Consider the following 15,921-nt stretch of genomic DNA (forward strand, 5'->3'; position numbering starts at 1 on the left):
GATAATCTACGTGAAGACTTTCTGCACTTAGATGAAATAATTGCTGCACAAATTAAAATGCTCCTAATAACTGAAATAAAAAGAACAAGTGAGGTACTGGAAGGGTTTTAGGAAAAACAGATAGGACCTGAATTTTATGCTAGAATTTATACAATCACTGAAGCAAATATAAATAAGCATAAATACACTCTTTTCAGAAAAAAATATAAATATAGCTTGTTCTTCTGCTATAGTAAATGTATTCATGGAGATGTGTTAAACATCTATTTAGGGATATCTGTGAATATCCCTAAATATATATGTTTTTGTGCCCAAGGGCCAGTGGAATAAGGAAGCCTTTGAGCTTTGAGGAAGTTTTTGAGCTAAAAACACAAAACAGTAAGTAAAAGAAGTTTTAATTTATGTTACATGTACTTTTTCCAATTGCCAACACTTCTTTTTCTGCATAGGTCTAATCTTTTTGTATAATAATCACATATGAAAAAAGAAATAAAAGGCATCTTTTATAAATTAGACATAGTGTATCACTTTTTTCTTCTTAGTTCCTACAGCTAATTGATGACCACATACCCTTCCTTATCACAGATGACAGAGTGGATGACCAGCTTTAGTTTCTAAGGAAACGCTGGGGCTGGCTTTCTATTTGGAGGAAACAACCATCTTCTAAGCTTAAAAAAAAAAAAAAAAAAAAGGAGCACCACTCGTCTGTCAGTTTGTCATACTGTGGTGGCTTGTGTGTTGCTGTGATACTGGAAGCTATGCCACTAGTATTTCAATGCCAGCAGAGTCACCCACGGGGGACAGGTTCAGTGGAGCTCCCAGACTAAGACAGCCTAGATCTGGTGATCTATTGCTGAAAAAACCGTCCAGTGAAAACCTTATGAACAGCAGCAGAACACTGTCTGACAGAGTGCCAGATGATGAGCCCCTCAGGTTGGAAGACACTCAAAATACAACTGGGGAAGAACTGCCTCCTCAAAGTAGAGTGGATCTTAATGATGTGTATGGTGAAGAGTTTTCAGGTTCTTCATTTGCTGATGTGGCATGCATTCAAAATGAAAAGAAACTGCTGCAAACATCTATTAGTAACTGGAATATGGAATGTATGAAGTATAAATCTAGGGAAACCAGAATTCACCAAAAAGGAATTGGAACACTTGAAGACTGATATCCTCTGCTTTAGTGAGTTGGAATGGACTAGTATCAAACAAGCATATGGTCTACTATGCTGGAAATGACAGATTGAAGAGGAATGGCATTGCATTCATTATCAAAGAGAACATTTCAAGATCTATCTTGAAGTACAGTGCTTATATGCATAAGCTAATATCCATACACATAAAGAAGACCAGTTAATATGACTATTATTCAAATTTACACACCGACTACTGCCAAAGATGAAGAAATCAATGACTTTTTTTTTTTTTTTTTTTTTACCAACTTCTGTAATTTGAAATTGATCAAACATACAATCAAGATACACTGATAATAACTGGTGATTGGAATACCAAAGTTGGAAACAAAGAAGGATTAAGAGTTGGAAAATATGGCCTTTGTGATAGAAATGACACCGGAGATCACATGATAGAGTTTTTTAAGACCAATAATCTATTCATGAGAAATATCTGTTTTCAACAACATAAATAGCAAGTATACACATAGACCTTGCCATTTGGAATCCACAGGAATCAAACTGACTACCTACATTTGTGGAAAGAGACAATGGAAAAGCTTGATATCAGCCAGAACAAGGCCAGGGACCAACTATGGAATAGACCATCGATTGCTCATATGCAAATTCAAGCTGAAGCTTGAAAATTAAAGAAAATAAAACAAGTCCATAAAGTATGACCTTGAGAATATCCCACCTGGATTTAGACACCATCTCAAAAATAGATGTGAACACTAATGACAAAGACCCAGTAAGTTGTGGGATGACAACAAGGACATCATCCATGAAGAAAGCACAAGGCCATTAAAAAGGAAGGAAAGAAAGAAAGGACCAAAATGAATGTCAGAAGAGACTCTGAAACTTGCTCTTGAATATACTGTAGCTACAGCAAAGAGAAGAAATGATGAAGTAAAAGAGGTGAATAGAAGATTTCAAAGGCAGACTCAAGGAGACAAAGTAAAGAATTATAATGAAATAACATGCAGTATAAAAATACTGTAACAACTTGGAGTTAGAAAACCAAAAGGGAAGAATATGCTTGGCATTTCTTAAGCTGAAGGAACTGAAGGAAAAATTCAAGCCTTGCACTGCAATATTAAAGGATTCTATGGGCAAAATACTGAATGATGATGCAGGAAGCATCAAAAAAAAAAAAAAAAAAAAAAAAAAAAAAAAAAAAAAAAAACAAAAAACTGGAAGGAATTACACAATCATTGTACCAAAAAGAATTGGCTGATATTCAGCCATTTCAGGAGGTAGGCTATGATCAAGAAGTGATGGTACTGAAGGAAGAACTCCAAGCAGCACTGGAGGCATTAGTGAAAAACAAAGCTCCAGGAACTGACTGAATCATCAATTGAAATGTTGCAACAAATGGGTGCAACACTGGAAGTGCTCACTTGTCTATGCCAAGAAATTTGGAAGACAGCTACCTGGCCAACCAACTGGAAGAGATCCGTATTTGTGCCCATTCCAAAGAAAGATTATCCACCAGAATATGGAAATTATCAAACAGTATTACTAATATCACATGCAAGTAAAATTTTTTTGAAGGTAATTCAAAAATAGTTGTAGCAGTACATCAACAGGGTATTCAGAAATTCAAGCCAGATTCAGAAGAGGACATGGAATGAGGGATATCACTGCTGATGTCAGAAGAATCTGGGCTGAAAGTAGAGAATACAAGAAAGATGTTTACTTGTGTTTTACTGACTATGCAAAGGTATTTGACTGGATGGATCATAACAAATTATGGATAACATTGCAAAATATGGGAATTTCAGAACATTTAGTTGTGCTCATGCAGAACCTATACACAGACCACGAGACAGTTGCTATCATTCTAACAGAACAACGTGATACTGTCTCAGGCTTGCATCCTCTCACCATACTTATTCAGTTTGTATGTTGAGTACACTCTGAGAAACTGGACTCTATGAAGAAGAACAGCATCAGGATCAGGGGAAGACTCCTTAACAGCTTGTGATGCTCAGATGACACAACCCTCTTGCTGGAAGTGAAGAGGACTTGCAGCACCTGCTGATGACAACCAACGATGGCAGCCTCCAGTGTGAATTATACTTTAACATAAAGAAAACAAAAATCCTCACAACTAGACCAATAAGCAATGTCATGATAAATGGAGAAAAAAAATTGAAGTTGTCAAGAATTTCATTTAACTTGGATCCACAATCAATATCCATGGAAACAACAGTCAAGAAGCCAAATGCATTGGGCAAATCTGCTAAAAAGTGTTAAAGAGCAAAGATGTCACTCTGAGGACTAAGGTGCACCTGACCCAAGCCATGGTATTTTCAATTGTCTCATATGCACATGAAAGCTGGACAGTGAATAAGGAAGCCTGAAGAACTGATGCATTTCAATTACGGTGTTGGCGAGGACTATTAAATATACCATGGTCTGCCAGAGAACAAACAAATCTGTCCTGGAAGAAGTACAGCCAGAATGTGCCTTACACAGGTTGTTGAGACTTTTTCTCATGTACTTTGGACATGTTATTAGGAGGGACCAGTCCCCGGAGAAGAACATCACGCTTAGCAAAAGTAAAGGGTCAGTGAAAAGGAGGAAGCCCTTCAACGAGACAGACTAACACAGTGGCTCCAACAAGGGGCTCGAACATAGTAATGATTGTGAGGATGGTGCAGGACCAGGCAGTGTTTCATTCTGTGCTATGAGTGCACACGGTTGCTATGAGTTGGAACCGACTTGACAACAGCTAGCAACAATACATTCCTCCTCAAACCACATATTCTATTTACTATTAACTCTCCCTTGAATTTTTAAATAACTTCCTTTGTGTTAGTTAGAACCTTCAGTGCTCAGAGTGAGTATAACAGCTTTTTGTTGTTGTTGTTGTTATGTGCCGTCAAGTCGGACCCGACTCATAGCTGAGATAAAACATACAATGCCCTGTGGTTTTGATAAGCACTTTGACCTTATAAAGTGGCAGTTTTACAAGTTCGTCAGGTGCTTAGACAGACTGTGCTTACAGGGACTGGTGAAGTCTCATGCCACGTGCTCAGGATGAGTGCGGGGCCAAGCAGTATTTCATGCAAATATGACTGAAGTAATGAATACCTTGATGAGGGAACATCTGCATGAAAACTGCTGATTTAGAGCAAGGCAGGGTAGCTTCACAGATACAGAATGGAAGGATAAGCAAAAGTGAGTGATGTCCATAAGATTTAAAAAAAAAAAAAAAGGTGAAATAGTATTAGAAACTAGGTAATTATTATGGTTCCATGGTTCCTGTTTTTTGGAAGAAAATGGATTTTAATTATTGAACTCTACCCACTAATTTCCTAAACAATCTGTAATTATAGAACCTATAGTTATTACCAGGAGCTCTGGTGGCATAGTGTCTGAGGCATTTGACTGCTAACCAGATGGCTGGCGGTTCAAACCCACCAGCCACTCCTCAGAAGGAAGACTGGGCAATTCGTAGAGATACCGCTCGTAAACCCAAGGAGGGGTCACTATGAGTTGGATTCAACTGGACAGTAGTGAGTTTTTGTTTTTTTCTATAGTTACTACAGAACTCACGATTTTACAGACAGATGTGTTTTTTACCACCTTTACCAGAATTAAGAATTTTAGTTTAAATTAAGAATTGAACTAAACAATGATTTAAAAAAAAAACAAACAGCAGAAATCACACTAAACAATTATTCAGATTAAAATGATTATCTCCGTTACATACAAGGTAATAACAAAGAAAGAGAAGGAAAACAAATCAAGAAAATACCAAACGGTCCATTGATACCATGAGTACTTCCTAAAACATTAAAATCGTTTTACATTTTAAGTGGTATCAGGACAGAGGTCTTTAAATTTATTCTAGAAGAAGGTATTTTAAACCCAGTAAACATGTTAGGAGTAATACTCATTCAGAGGTAAGTGAGTCTAAGTTTAGAGAAACGGTTTGGATGACTCTCACTCGGTGCACACAGCTGTGGGCAGTGCTGTCTCTTGGGGATGCGTGTGATTAGAAGCTAACCCACTGCCTTCCCAGTGGGGAGTCTACAGGACAAAAGCAGAGTCAGCAAATGCCCGAGAGGCTCAGGCTTAGCCCATAAATGAAGCAGAAGAAGTGAATTTAAAATTAAGAATAATGAAATAGGTCTCTGTTCTAAAAAAATCATACCCTAGTGTTCCCAAACCAAACCAAACCAAACTCATTGCTGTTGAGTTGAATCTGACTCATAGCAACCCCTCCTCCTTGGGTTTCCAAGGCAGTATCACTATGGAAGTAGATTGCCCAACCTTCCTTCTGAGGAGTGGCTGGTGGGTTTGAACCTCCAGCCTTCTGGTTAGCAGTCAAATGCCTTAGGCACTACACTGCCAGAGCTCCCACTCTAGTGTTAGCAGTTAAATAAGCTAGTAAAAGAAAGCAAGCTTTTTTTTTTTCTCTAGCAAAAAACACTTAAAATAGACTATACCCTTACTTGATTTTGTTTTTTAAAAAAAAAAGTAACATAAACCTTATGTTTTTTGAGGTAAAAAATGTATTTTAAAACTTAGGTCATCACTTGGAGGGGGATCTCTGTAGGAGATCTTGGATAGAGTGGGAGAACAATGTGGAACAAAACTCAAAATCATTTTGAAAAAAAGGACCAGGTTTGCTGGTCTGATAGAACCTGATGGAACCACTGAGACTATGGCCCCTAGCTGCCCTTAACGTCTGGAATTGAACCTACTCCTGTCGCTTCCAGCCAAACGAAAGAAGGTATATGAGCTGAACATTCTTGTTAGGCAGATACACTCCTTGGAGAGGTCAATCGTGGGAGAATAGAAGGGCTGTGTATACACAGGGAGACAGCTCAGTGGGCAGGAGTATATGAAGAAAGAGGTAACTATAGGGAGGCAGTGAGAGGGGAGCTACTGTATTGTGGGAAATTGTAGTCAATTGTAGTCAATGTCATGAGACAAAGTATATGTGAACTGCTACATGGAAAGTGAATTTGCTCTGTAACCTTTCACCCAAATCACAATTAAAAACAAAACAAAACAAACAAAAAAACCCACTCAGGCCAAAAAGTTATAATTATTACCTGAGTCTTCCAAACAAGTATCCCTTGGAGCCCTTAGAATACTTTACAGTACAAGGTACATGACAAGTACCACAAAATGTTGAAAGAGTTATCTGTGTACATTGTAGTGGTCTCACTATTCTGAAATCTTGCACTCAAATAGCGCAAGTATCATGCCCTATTCGCTCCCCTGTTCTCCTGGGTATAATGCAGCCCCTTGTATATGGTAAACAATGAGCATATGTAGTAGAAGTATCTGGGATTCTGGCTAGTCTCTCCAGATTATAGAATGTAGTATCACACTTAAATCAAAGAAATTCTGTACACTTAGAACATGGATCAAAAGGAAATAACAAGTTTAGTTCAAAACCCAGTATTGAGATCCACAGGAAAAAAACTGTCAAATGTGTGGGGGCCAGAGCGGTTTCATTTGTGAATGCACCTGAGTGCACAGCATGAACAACATCCGGAGACCCTGACAGAGCAGAAACTGAATTTTAATACCTTGGAAATAGAGTGATTTAATTTCTTTTAATAAATACTAAGTTCATATAATTCCACCTGGATCTTTATTTCTAATACAGTTGGTCTTTCAGATCTACAGAGGATACAGGGAGAATGCACTTGAAGTGTGTACTTGAAATGCAATGGCTGAAAATCATTCCAAATAGGACTTTGAAAACAAGGCTTCTTTGAAAAAATTCACTAAGGGGACATCAAGCTCAACTGGCATAACACACCACACAAAAACACTGTTCTACATCCTACTCTGGTGAGTTAGCAGCTGGGGTCTAACAAGCTAGCAAGCGGCCATCTAGATGCAGCAATTGGTCTCTCCTTGTCCAGAGCAAAGAAGAATGAAGAGAACCAAATATTCACGGAAACAATTACTCCAAGGGACTAAGCAGATCATGTGATCCTCAGCCTATATGATCCTGAGACTGGAAGAACTAGATGGTGCTGGGCTACTACGGTCAACCACTCAGAGGGGGATCAGTACAGGAGATCTTAGATAAAGTGGGAGAACAATGCATGACAAAACCCAAAATCATAAAACGACCAGGTTTACTGCTCTGACAGAGTCCGGTGAGACTCCTGAGACCACGCCCCCTAGTTACCCTTCAGGTCTGGAATGGAACTCACTGCCTTGGCTTCCAGCCAAACAACAGACAGGCATATAGGGTGCAGATTTACATCAGGTACATACATTTCTTAGAACAATCAATCATGGAGAGTAGAAGTGCAGTATTTGCACAGCGTGATAGCTCAGGGGGCAGAAATGCACAGGAAAGAAAGACACAGGAAGAGGTAACTACAGGAAGTAAATGGGAAGAGACTGTTACGTTGTGGAGAATTGCAGTCAACATCATGTAACAAAATGTGTATGAACTGCTATATGGTAAATGAAATTTGCTCTGTAAACTTTCACCCAAATCATAAAAATTAAAAGAAAAAAAAAAAAATCCACCAAGAAAGCCACTTGTGGCTTGGCTTTAAGCAAGAGAAAGTATATAGCATTTTTTAGGTAAATACATTTTATTTTCTAGTTCTAATCTTGGTTCTTCAATTCATGTCTAGCTGAGCTACACTGGACCTAATAATGAATCCAAACATTAAATCTGAAATATTCTTAAATATCTTTAAGTAAAATGTTATGGATTTTCTTCACAACATTCTTAGCAGCATTTGGGATGGTCTGAGAAGGCAAAGCTTTATGCCTATTTGGCTAAAGGGGCCATAGTTAACACAATTTTATATGCACTGAACTCTTGAATATAATCCTTTGGCTTCAGTGATACCAAATTTAATTCTACTAGGGAGGGATTCAGAGGACAGTCATTTATGTATTTTTAGATATAGACTTAAAAAAAACAATGCCCTTTGTAGTAAGAGGATAGACAATTTGACAGCTATGATAATTTATTACAGAAGATGCATTTTCAGAGACAAGTGTTTTAGATACATTTTTCTTCAAATGCTGGTGACTTAGGAATTATCAAAATTTTAATTTAAATAAGGTTTAATGCTGGCAGGTTCATGAATCTCATCTAGTTGATTATTGGACAGCAAAGAATGTTGGAGACCAAAAGCAAATACAACTTAGTAGCTGATTCTGCTTTAAAAATCAGGCAAGATCTAGAAAGCAGCCAGAGTCTTGCACTGACATGGAAAAGCTAGCAGCAAAGGGTTGAGCTTTGTGTAGATTGACAACTTTTGCCTTTTGACATAGAGTACTACAGCCTTCACCTGCTTAAGCTCAGCAGACTGGGGAGAGGTTGAAGTTCGGTAATTCAATGGCAAGCCACATACCCTTAATTTCGGGGAGTGATACAGCTTCTTTTAATACTGCCACTTGGTACCTGGATGATGGGAGTGGAGGTAAGGAGCTATTTTGGTTTCTATTCTGCTAGTTGTGCAGGAGCTCTGCTGGCGTAGTGCTTAAGGCACTTGACTGCTAACCAGAAGGCTGGCGGTTCAAACCCACCAGCCACTCCTCGGAAGGAAGGTTGGGCAATCTACTTCCATAGTGATACCATCTCGGAAACCCAAGGAGGGGTCGCTATGAGTAGGATCTGACTCTCCAGTGCATGCGTGCGTGCGTGCATAGTTGTTGGTATTGGGTGCCATCAAATGACAGAGTAGAATTGCCCTGTAAGATTTTGTAGCCTGTGATCTTTACAGGAGCAGATCACCAGGTCTTTTTCCCATGAAGCTGCTAGATGGGTTCAAAACGCCAATCTTTTGGTTAGCAGCTGAATGCCTGATTATAGTGCCACTAGGGTTCCTCATACAGCTAAACAGCAAGCTGAGTTGCCTAACTGAGTTAGGATTCTGGGTAAGATTCATCATTCTTTTCAGCTCTTTAATACCGGTAATTCTGTTCCATAAACCAAGGAGTAGGTAAGGGCACAAGCTTACAAGGAGGTAAAGATAGGAAGTTGCACCAGCTAATTACAGAGACAGTATTAACTCTTACTATTAGAGGTATTCTGCAAGAGCAGATGACAAAACATGTAGTAAAACAATCTAGCAAAACGAACACACAATTTAGAAACAGGAATAATCGAACACAGTGATTCTGCTTAATACTATTACTTTTAAAGGTCTAATTTCTTTTGAGAATAGACAGATTTGCAGTGTGGAGCAGTCTACTCAAGCAACCATTTTTGGAACACTACTGAGATAATACCAGTAGTTTAAAAACTGTAATCAAAACCACATATGCTAGTCTCTGGTTTTTATGGACAACGTGAAACAAGAAGTTTCAGGGTCAGACTTTTTTTCCCAAAGCCTATGATGTGGCTAATGTCCAGCCATCACTGGACATAAGTGATTAATCAACTAACAGGGAATCTGAACTGACACCTGTATTCTTCCACCTGATTATTCTATTATCCCCATCAGTGGGCCACTCCTCAGAAGGAAGACTGGGCAATCTACTTCTGTAGAGCTACAGCCTTGGAAACCCAAGGAGGGGTCACCATGAGTCGGATCCAATTTGACGGCAGTGGTTATCAGTGGGCAAAGACTGGCTGAAATCTCCCTAACAATTAGCCTGAATTTAAAAAGTTAATGTAAAAACAACTGATTGTTTTGACAAGTTGAATACTATGTTAGCAGTCCAAGAGGCAAAAGTTTGGTCAAAATGAACCAAACTTTAAAAACAGGAAGACCAATATACACAGAGTCTACTAATTTGCTAATTGTAATAAACTGTAGTGTTTTGACCATTATACAAATGGAAGGAAGATAGGGCAATCTACTTCCGTAGTGATACCGCCTCAGAAACCCAAGGAGGGGTTGCTATGAGTCGGGTCTGACTCGATGGCACATAACAACAACAACAAACAAACAACAACAACCTCAACAACCACCACCACCACCACCAATATGGAGGAAAAGGACTGGTGTAATTAAAGTAAGACAGATGAGAAGTAATTACAGAGGCACACAGAGCGATATGGAAAGTAATGAATGTGGTAGGAAGAGCATGGGCTTTGGTTCTAGATAAGAGCTGTGTGGCCAGGGGTGGAGTATATGCGGTAAAACCTACGTGAAATTGTTCACTACAGATAAGTAAGCACAAGTAAGCCTGTGCTTACCTTGCTTATTGGGTAATCTGACCCTGTATGTGACAAGAGCAATTCATTTAACTCTTTCAAACCTCAGTCTTCTCATCGCACACAAAGGTTTGAGCCTACAACTAAATTACCTCCAACCTCCAACATGCTAAGATTTTATGAAGTGGGAAAGCATTTGGTGACTTAAATTTTTCCCTACTTTAACAGTTCAAATGCTGATAATGGGGCAGGATCACAGGCATAAACTAGTATGATGATTTGCAAATGCTAGGGGGCATAAGAATCACCTGGGGCTTATGAAAACACAGATTGCTGGTGGGCCCCCACCATCAAGTTTTTTGTGCAGGAGGTCTGGGGTGAGAATTCTAGCATTTGCGTTTATAACAAACGCCTAGATGATGGTGACGCTGTTGGCCTGGGGACCATACTCAGAGAACGACTGACCTACAGGGTAAATGATAGAGCGCAAATAAACATGGTTCTAATAAAAATCCAAATCCACTGTCATTGAGTCAATTCTGACTCACAGTGACCTTACAGGACACAGTATAACTGCCCCATAGAGTTTTCAAGGCTGTAATCTTCCCAGAAGCAGATTATCTCACCTTTTTCCTACAGAGCAGCTGGTAGATTTGAACTGCCAATCTTTTGCTTCGCAGCAGAGCACTTAACCACTATGCCACTAGGGCTCCTAATACGGTTTTACGGGGGAAAAAGTTGGCTAGACTTCTTTCTTGGGAGGAAAAAGGATTATCTGACTAGACACAGTAAGGTGATTAATAAAGAAAGGCTGAACTCAGTCATTTGTTTCTCTGCTGACCCAAGCTTTGTTACTGACTAAAGTTTAACAGTTGAATATGATTGCTTTATATAATGGCTTATAATACGTATCAGATAATTCTATTTGCCAAATTCTTCTGAATCTTCAAAGCTATATGTGCTTAAATGCTCATACAAAACTGGGATTATAAACTGGGGATTCTATTTATGGATCCTGAACATTAAAAAATACTTGTAATTCATCATTTAACTTTTTAAAAGAAGACCCATGCCAACACTTACAAGAACTACGCACAGTAAACTTCTTATATAATGAGGTGTTTCAAAAGTAAAAATTTCAGGTAATGGAACTTTAAACATAAAACTTTCTTTTATGTTAATCATTTTAGTAACATGTTTTTCTAAACAGAAACTATGCCTATACAGGAAGCTTTCCTTCATTATTCACTGTAAACCATGACATGTACAATGGTGTTAGTTCTATAATGAATAACATCCCCAGCATCAACTGAGTTGTGTGAAGCCATTAACCCTGACACTGAATGAGCCCAGAGTTCTGTAGGTTTGTCATTTCTACTGTGCTGTTTATCTAGCCCGACTCTAGCCATGATTACTTCTCAGTGTGCCCGCTTCTAAGTTGCATGCTGAATTAGTATACTTTTCCTTCTTGGATCTAGTAGTGACTCTACAGTAAGAATATACTTAGGGGCTGGTAAGATGTCATTTCCTTGGGGTGACTTTTTTTGTCTGGTTGTTTATTTATGCCTAGATTTTCAGGTTGCTGTGTGGATGGTTGAATTGTTGCTGGCGGTGGGAAAGTGGGTACCACCATACTGTGTGTTTTTTTTTTTTTAAAGCAGTATGAATAGAGGCACAGAAGCCCTCAGGGCAATGTTAATATAGCTATAAAGGAATTACAGTTCTGCTCACTTACAGGGTAACGTAGCTTAAGCTGCTCTTCCTGGCCACACTCTAAGAGCTCATCAACCTTGGAACACTATGGGAACACTCTGCGTTATCATCTCACTGTCTTATGTATAACTTGTTTGAAAGTAGAAAGCTTTATAGAGTAACAAAATTCAAGTCGGCTATGAGGTAAAGAGAGGTAAGGTGAACTTCATGATAAAAGGAGCAAATCTGCTATAAACTGGTAACAAGGGAACTCCTAATGTTGGTATATTAATATTTATGCTCAAATTTATATAAAGATTACATTTACTGACCTGGGGAATGCTGGGAAGTTGCAAGTGAGGTCATGGAATTAGAAAGGTTAAGATTAGCAGTAATACTAAGCTGGCTCTGTACTGCAGGAGGATAAGGAGATGTGGGTGTCAGGAGGGACTCCTCACTGGTTTCTTCATCAATTCCAGGCAAATACGTGTCAATCAAGGCATCAAGAAACTTAACAATAAGCTCAGCATAGTCTGGGATTTGTGTTTGCTGTAATGGAAAATAGGAAGTTATTTTAGCTCCATTCTTCTTTTTGTAAATCCCCTTTGAAGTCAAAAAATCTAACTCAATTTTTGTTTTGGGCTTAATTTACTATTTTAAATTCCTTTGATCACTAAAAACAGGGAGCAGAGTAACATTTATGGACTACCATGGGACTTACAACTAGGGTATTTATTCAGCTCCTACTTAAAACTTCCAGATGAACCTACAATCACTGAAAGTCACGCACAGACCAAGACAGAATTAACCCTGAGACAATGCGATCGTCAGGAATGGTGTCTAGCCAATTTCCCCAAACCAGAGCAAATCAGCAGAGCGTCCTTAGTCTAGCTGCCATTTAGAGAGACGAGTAACTAGACACTGTGAATGGCTCAGCCGGCTGCTTGCTCATCAAACTATAAAATTCCCACATGATACACTATTTCTGTGAGCTCAGGCCACTTATTTAGTGACAGCCTTTGCATGTCAAGAGATATTCAGCAATTTGTACAAAACAAAATTACAAATTACCTGATTCTTAAAAACTAGAATTAGACTAAAATAATTTATACTGACATAGCACCCTCTCTATCTAGAACACTACACTAGGAACTGCGCGGGGAAGAAACAGAAGTCCTGCCTTCAAGGAACCTCAATCAATCTGGAGAGAGACCATATTCAAAGAAAATAATTAAACACATATTTCCACAGCACTATAGCAACTAATGCCAATCAAAGAACAAACTGGATAGGAGCAAATGAGGATATATCCAGGGAGGAACAGATTTAATCCAACAGTTTGGAAGGAAAAATGTTTTCAGCAGGTAGATTTTAACTACAGGTATGCTCCTTCTTTCTCAAGATATGTTTGTTAAGTGTATGCACTGAGATATCAAATATATGAAGACTGAGGGCAGAGAAGTTTTAAAGAGGCTTGTCGCAGTCTTCTGAAAAGTCAAGCACAAACTGATTTATTTTTGTAAAAACTATTATATACTCTAAACATATTAAGGATGCTGCCTCTGTGAAAGAATCCTGTGGTGGAAAACTTTTGATAAAATAACTTTTGTGTTTATTGTGAATCATTCGGTTTCCACATATTGTGTGTTCTGATATCAGGCTCACTTATGTGGGTATAAAAACTTTTTGTTTTGTCAGTAACAGGGCAAAACACACTTCCTTACCTTTGAAAAGGGTCCTGCAAACCGCCACAAGCCATTAAAACCAAAACCTGCAACAAATCAAATGTTACTCTTGTAACAATCATGACATCTTTTAATCTTAACAGAAACTAATTAAACAGTATAGCTGATCCATGCACACAATGAGAACATTTTCTTAGGGTCAAAGCCAGACTAAAACTCATTTAAAATCCACTCAATATAAAACCACATTTTAATAATAAAAAGGTGTCATCAACCAGTTATCTTACTGAACGTACAATTAAAAGAATCATGTGGAGAGAGAAACATGAACACCCTATTCTTTCTAAAGGATCCCATAGTTGAGTGCATTCTACGACAGTACACACAAGCAAGTTCATCAAAAATCCTTCTCCCGATACATTTATTTACTTTGCAAGTAAGATGTTTGGTATTGTGGTGGCGATTCTTCATGGTACACCACACTCTGCACAATTCCATGGATTGGATTTAACAAATTTGGATCTTGGCACAATGACAACAGAGTATTGATCTTAGAATCCAACAGATTGTGCCTAAAAAATAAAAACCAACACAGAACTATATTAGAAGAAAAGTAAATGAAAATACACACTGGAAAACATATTATAACATTCCCCCGAAAATGTGACAAAAATGAAGGGAGATGAGTGTTTTACTTTCTGATGCTTTTCCATATATTCTAAAATTTCTATAATGAATGTGTGTATGTGTGTGTGTGTGTGTGTTTGTCTTTTTGGCTTGTCTTTTGTTTTGTTTTTGATCATCAGGGAAAAGAAGACAAAAAAGTAACTAGTACTGACATATAACCATGAACTATAAATGTATATGGTGAATTTCTATTCAAGACAAAGTTGGCTACTGTTTGACACTTAAAATCTTTTAAGATTATTTAAAAAAATTTTTTTCCTGCTGTCTGTTGACCTATGTACGCATGAAGTTAATATTAGTGCTTGATAAATGCTCAATCAGATCAAATAATGAAGGAAGAATTACTTGAGAGGGGATACAATATAGGATATAATTCAAACTATAGAAGAAATTACTTCTAAGCTAGCTATAGGCCATTAATAAAAAATGAGTACTAACTACATAACATTCTGAAATGCTACAATGAGATTAACCAAAAATAAGGAAATAATGGTGCTACACTGGAGGCCCAGATCAGAAATTGAATTTCCCAAGTTTCTTTGTGTTATTTAGATTTGAGCAACACTTTCAGGTTATTTTAGCCCTTAAGAAAAAATCAAATTCACCTCTCAAATAGATCAATTTTGTTTTAACCCAGCTTTGGACAAATACAAAAGCTTTAACTGAAAAGGAAACTAAAACAGGTAAGCTGATTTAAATACAGTAGTCTCATGGTTTGCTCCTCAGTGAGGAAATGAACAATGCCCATCATGACGAACCATTTAAGAAAATCAACAAGATAAAGAATGTATTTCCTAATACACAGACCAAAACTAGTTTTAGCTACCATTAAACAGATTATCTCTAAGCTAAAATCACTATTATCGTATCTCACTATCCCCTCTCCACAACCCGTAAACATTACTAGCTAATATTTTTCCTAAGCCTTTACAAAGCATTAGACTTCAAGATAGGTATAAAAGTAAAAGGAGATACTTACACAACAGGAAAAACTTTTGGGAAAACAACACTGGCTTCTGCTAAGTATTCGTAAAGAATTCGTTGATCAAACTCATCTGTGGTATATTTTACTAGTGTAGCCTGCCAAGATGCAAAAAAGTAAAAAAACAAAAACAAAAAAACAGCATTTTTACTTTGTGACTGGATTATTTATTTTGGTGAGAAGACTTCTGCTTTCATGTTTTTAGTATTCAAGGACTTCTTAAGAGTAGATTGGAATAAAATCTTATAGGAGGGAAAAAAAAAATGAAAAGAAAATCCTTACTAGTACAGTAAGAAGAAGTGCTTGGATTTTCGGATCAGTAAGTACTTCTTCATCCAAGAGAACATTCGATTCAGACACTGAAACTTTACGTAAATGTGGGTGCTGCTGTGATGAGGAAATCCTCTGAGTTTCTGCAGTAAGATATAGATTACATGACAGGATGTACTAATTAAATACACATATTGGATACCACTTCACCAAAATATCATATTTTGATATTACCTCTAAAATCCAGTAGCTCTTTAGTAGACACTTGCAAATATTAACATAAATATCATATGGGTACCACAACCTATATAAAAGTTTTGGC

The 15,921-nt window shown here is 37.8% G+C and overlaps 1 protein-coding gene across 1 annotated transcript in view; it reads right to left on the reverse strand.

Moving 5' to 3' along the window:
- Positions 1 to 15,921, reverse strand: part of NF1 (neurofibromin 1) — a 388,569-nt gene that overhangs the window by 4,821 nt on the left and 367,827 nt on the right. Inside the window, exons 53-57 of the mRNA XM_007937345.2 lie at positions 15,612 to 15,742; positions 15,327 to 15,427; positions 14,090 to 14,232; positions 13,700 to 13,746; positions 12,308 to 12,524 (exon numbers count right to left, since the gene is read on the reverse strand). Coding sequence (XP_007935536.1) covers positions 12,308 to 12,524; positions 13,700 to 13,746; positions 14,090 to 14,232; positions 15,327 to 15,427; positions 15,612 to 15,742 — 639 coding nt within the window. The remainder of the gene's footprint in view (positions 1 to 12,307; positions 12,525 to 13,699; positions 13,747 to 14,089; positions 14,233 to 15,326; positions 15,428 to 15,611; positions 15,743 to 15,921) is intronic.

The sequence above is a fragment of the Orycteropus afer genome, unplaced genomic scaffold (assembly GCF_000298275.1).
Source record: "Orycteropus afer afer isolate SDZICR_OR568_19922 unplaced genomic scaffold, OryAfe1.0 scaffold00042, whole genome shotgun sequence".
Lineage (NCBI taxonomy): Eukaryota > Metazoa > Chordata > Mammalia > Tubulidentata > Orycteropodidae > Orycteropus > Orycteropus afer.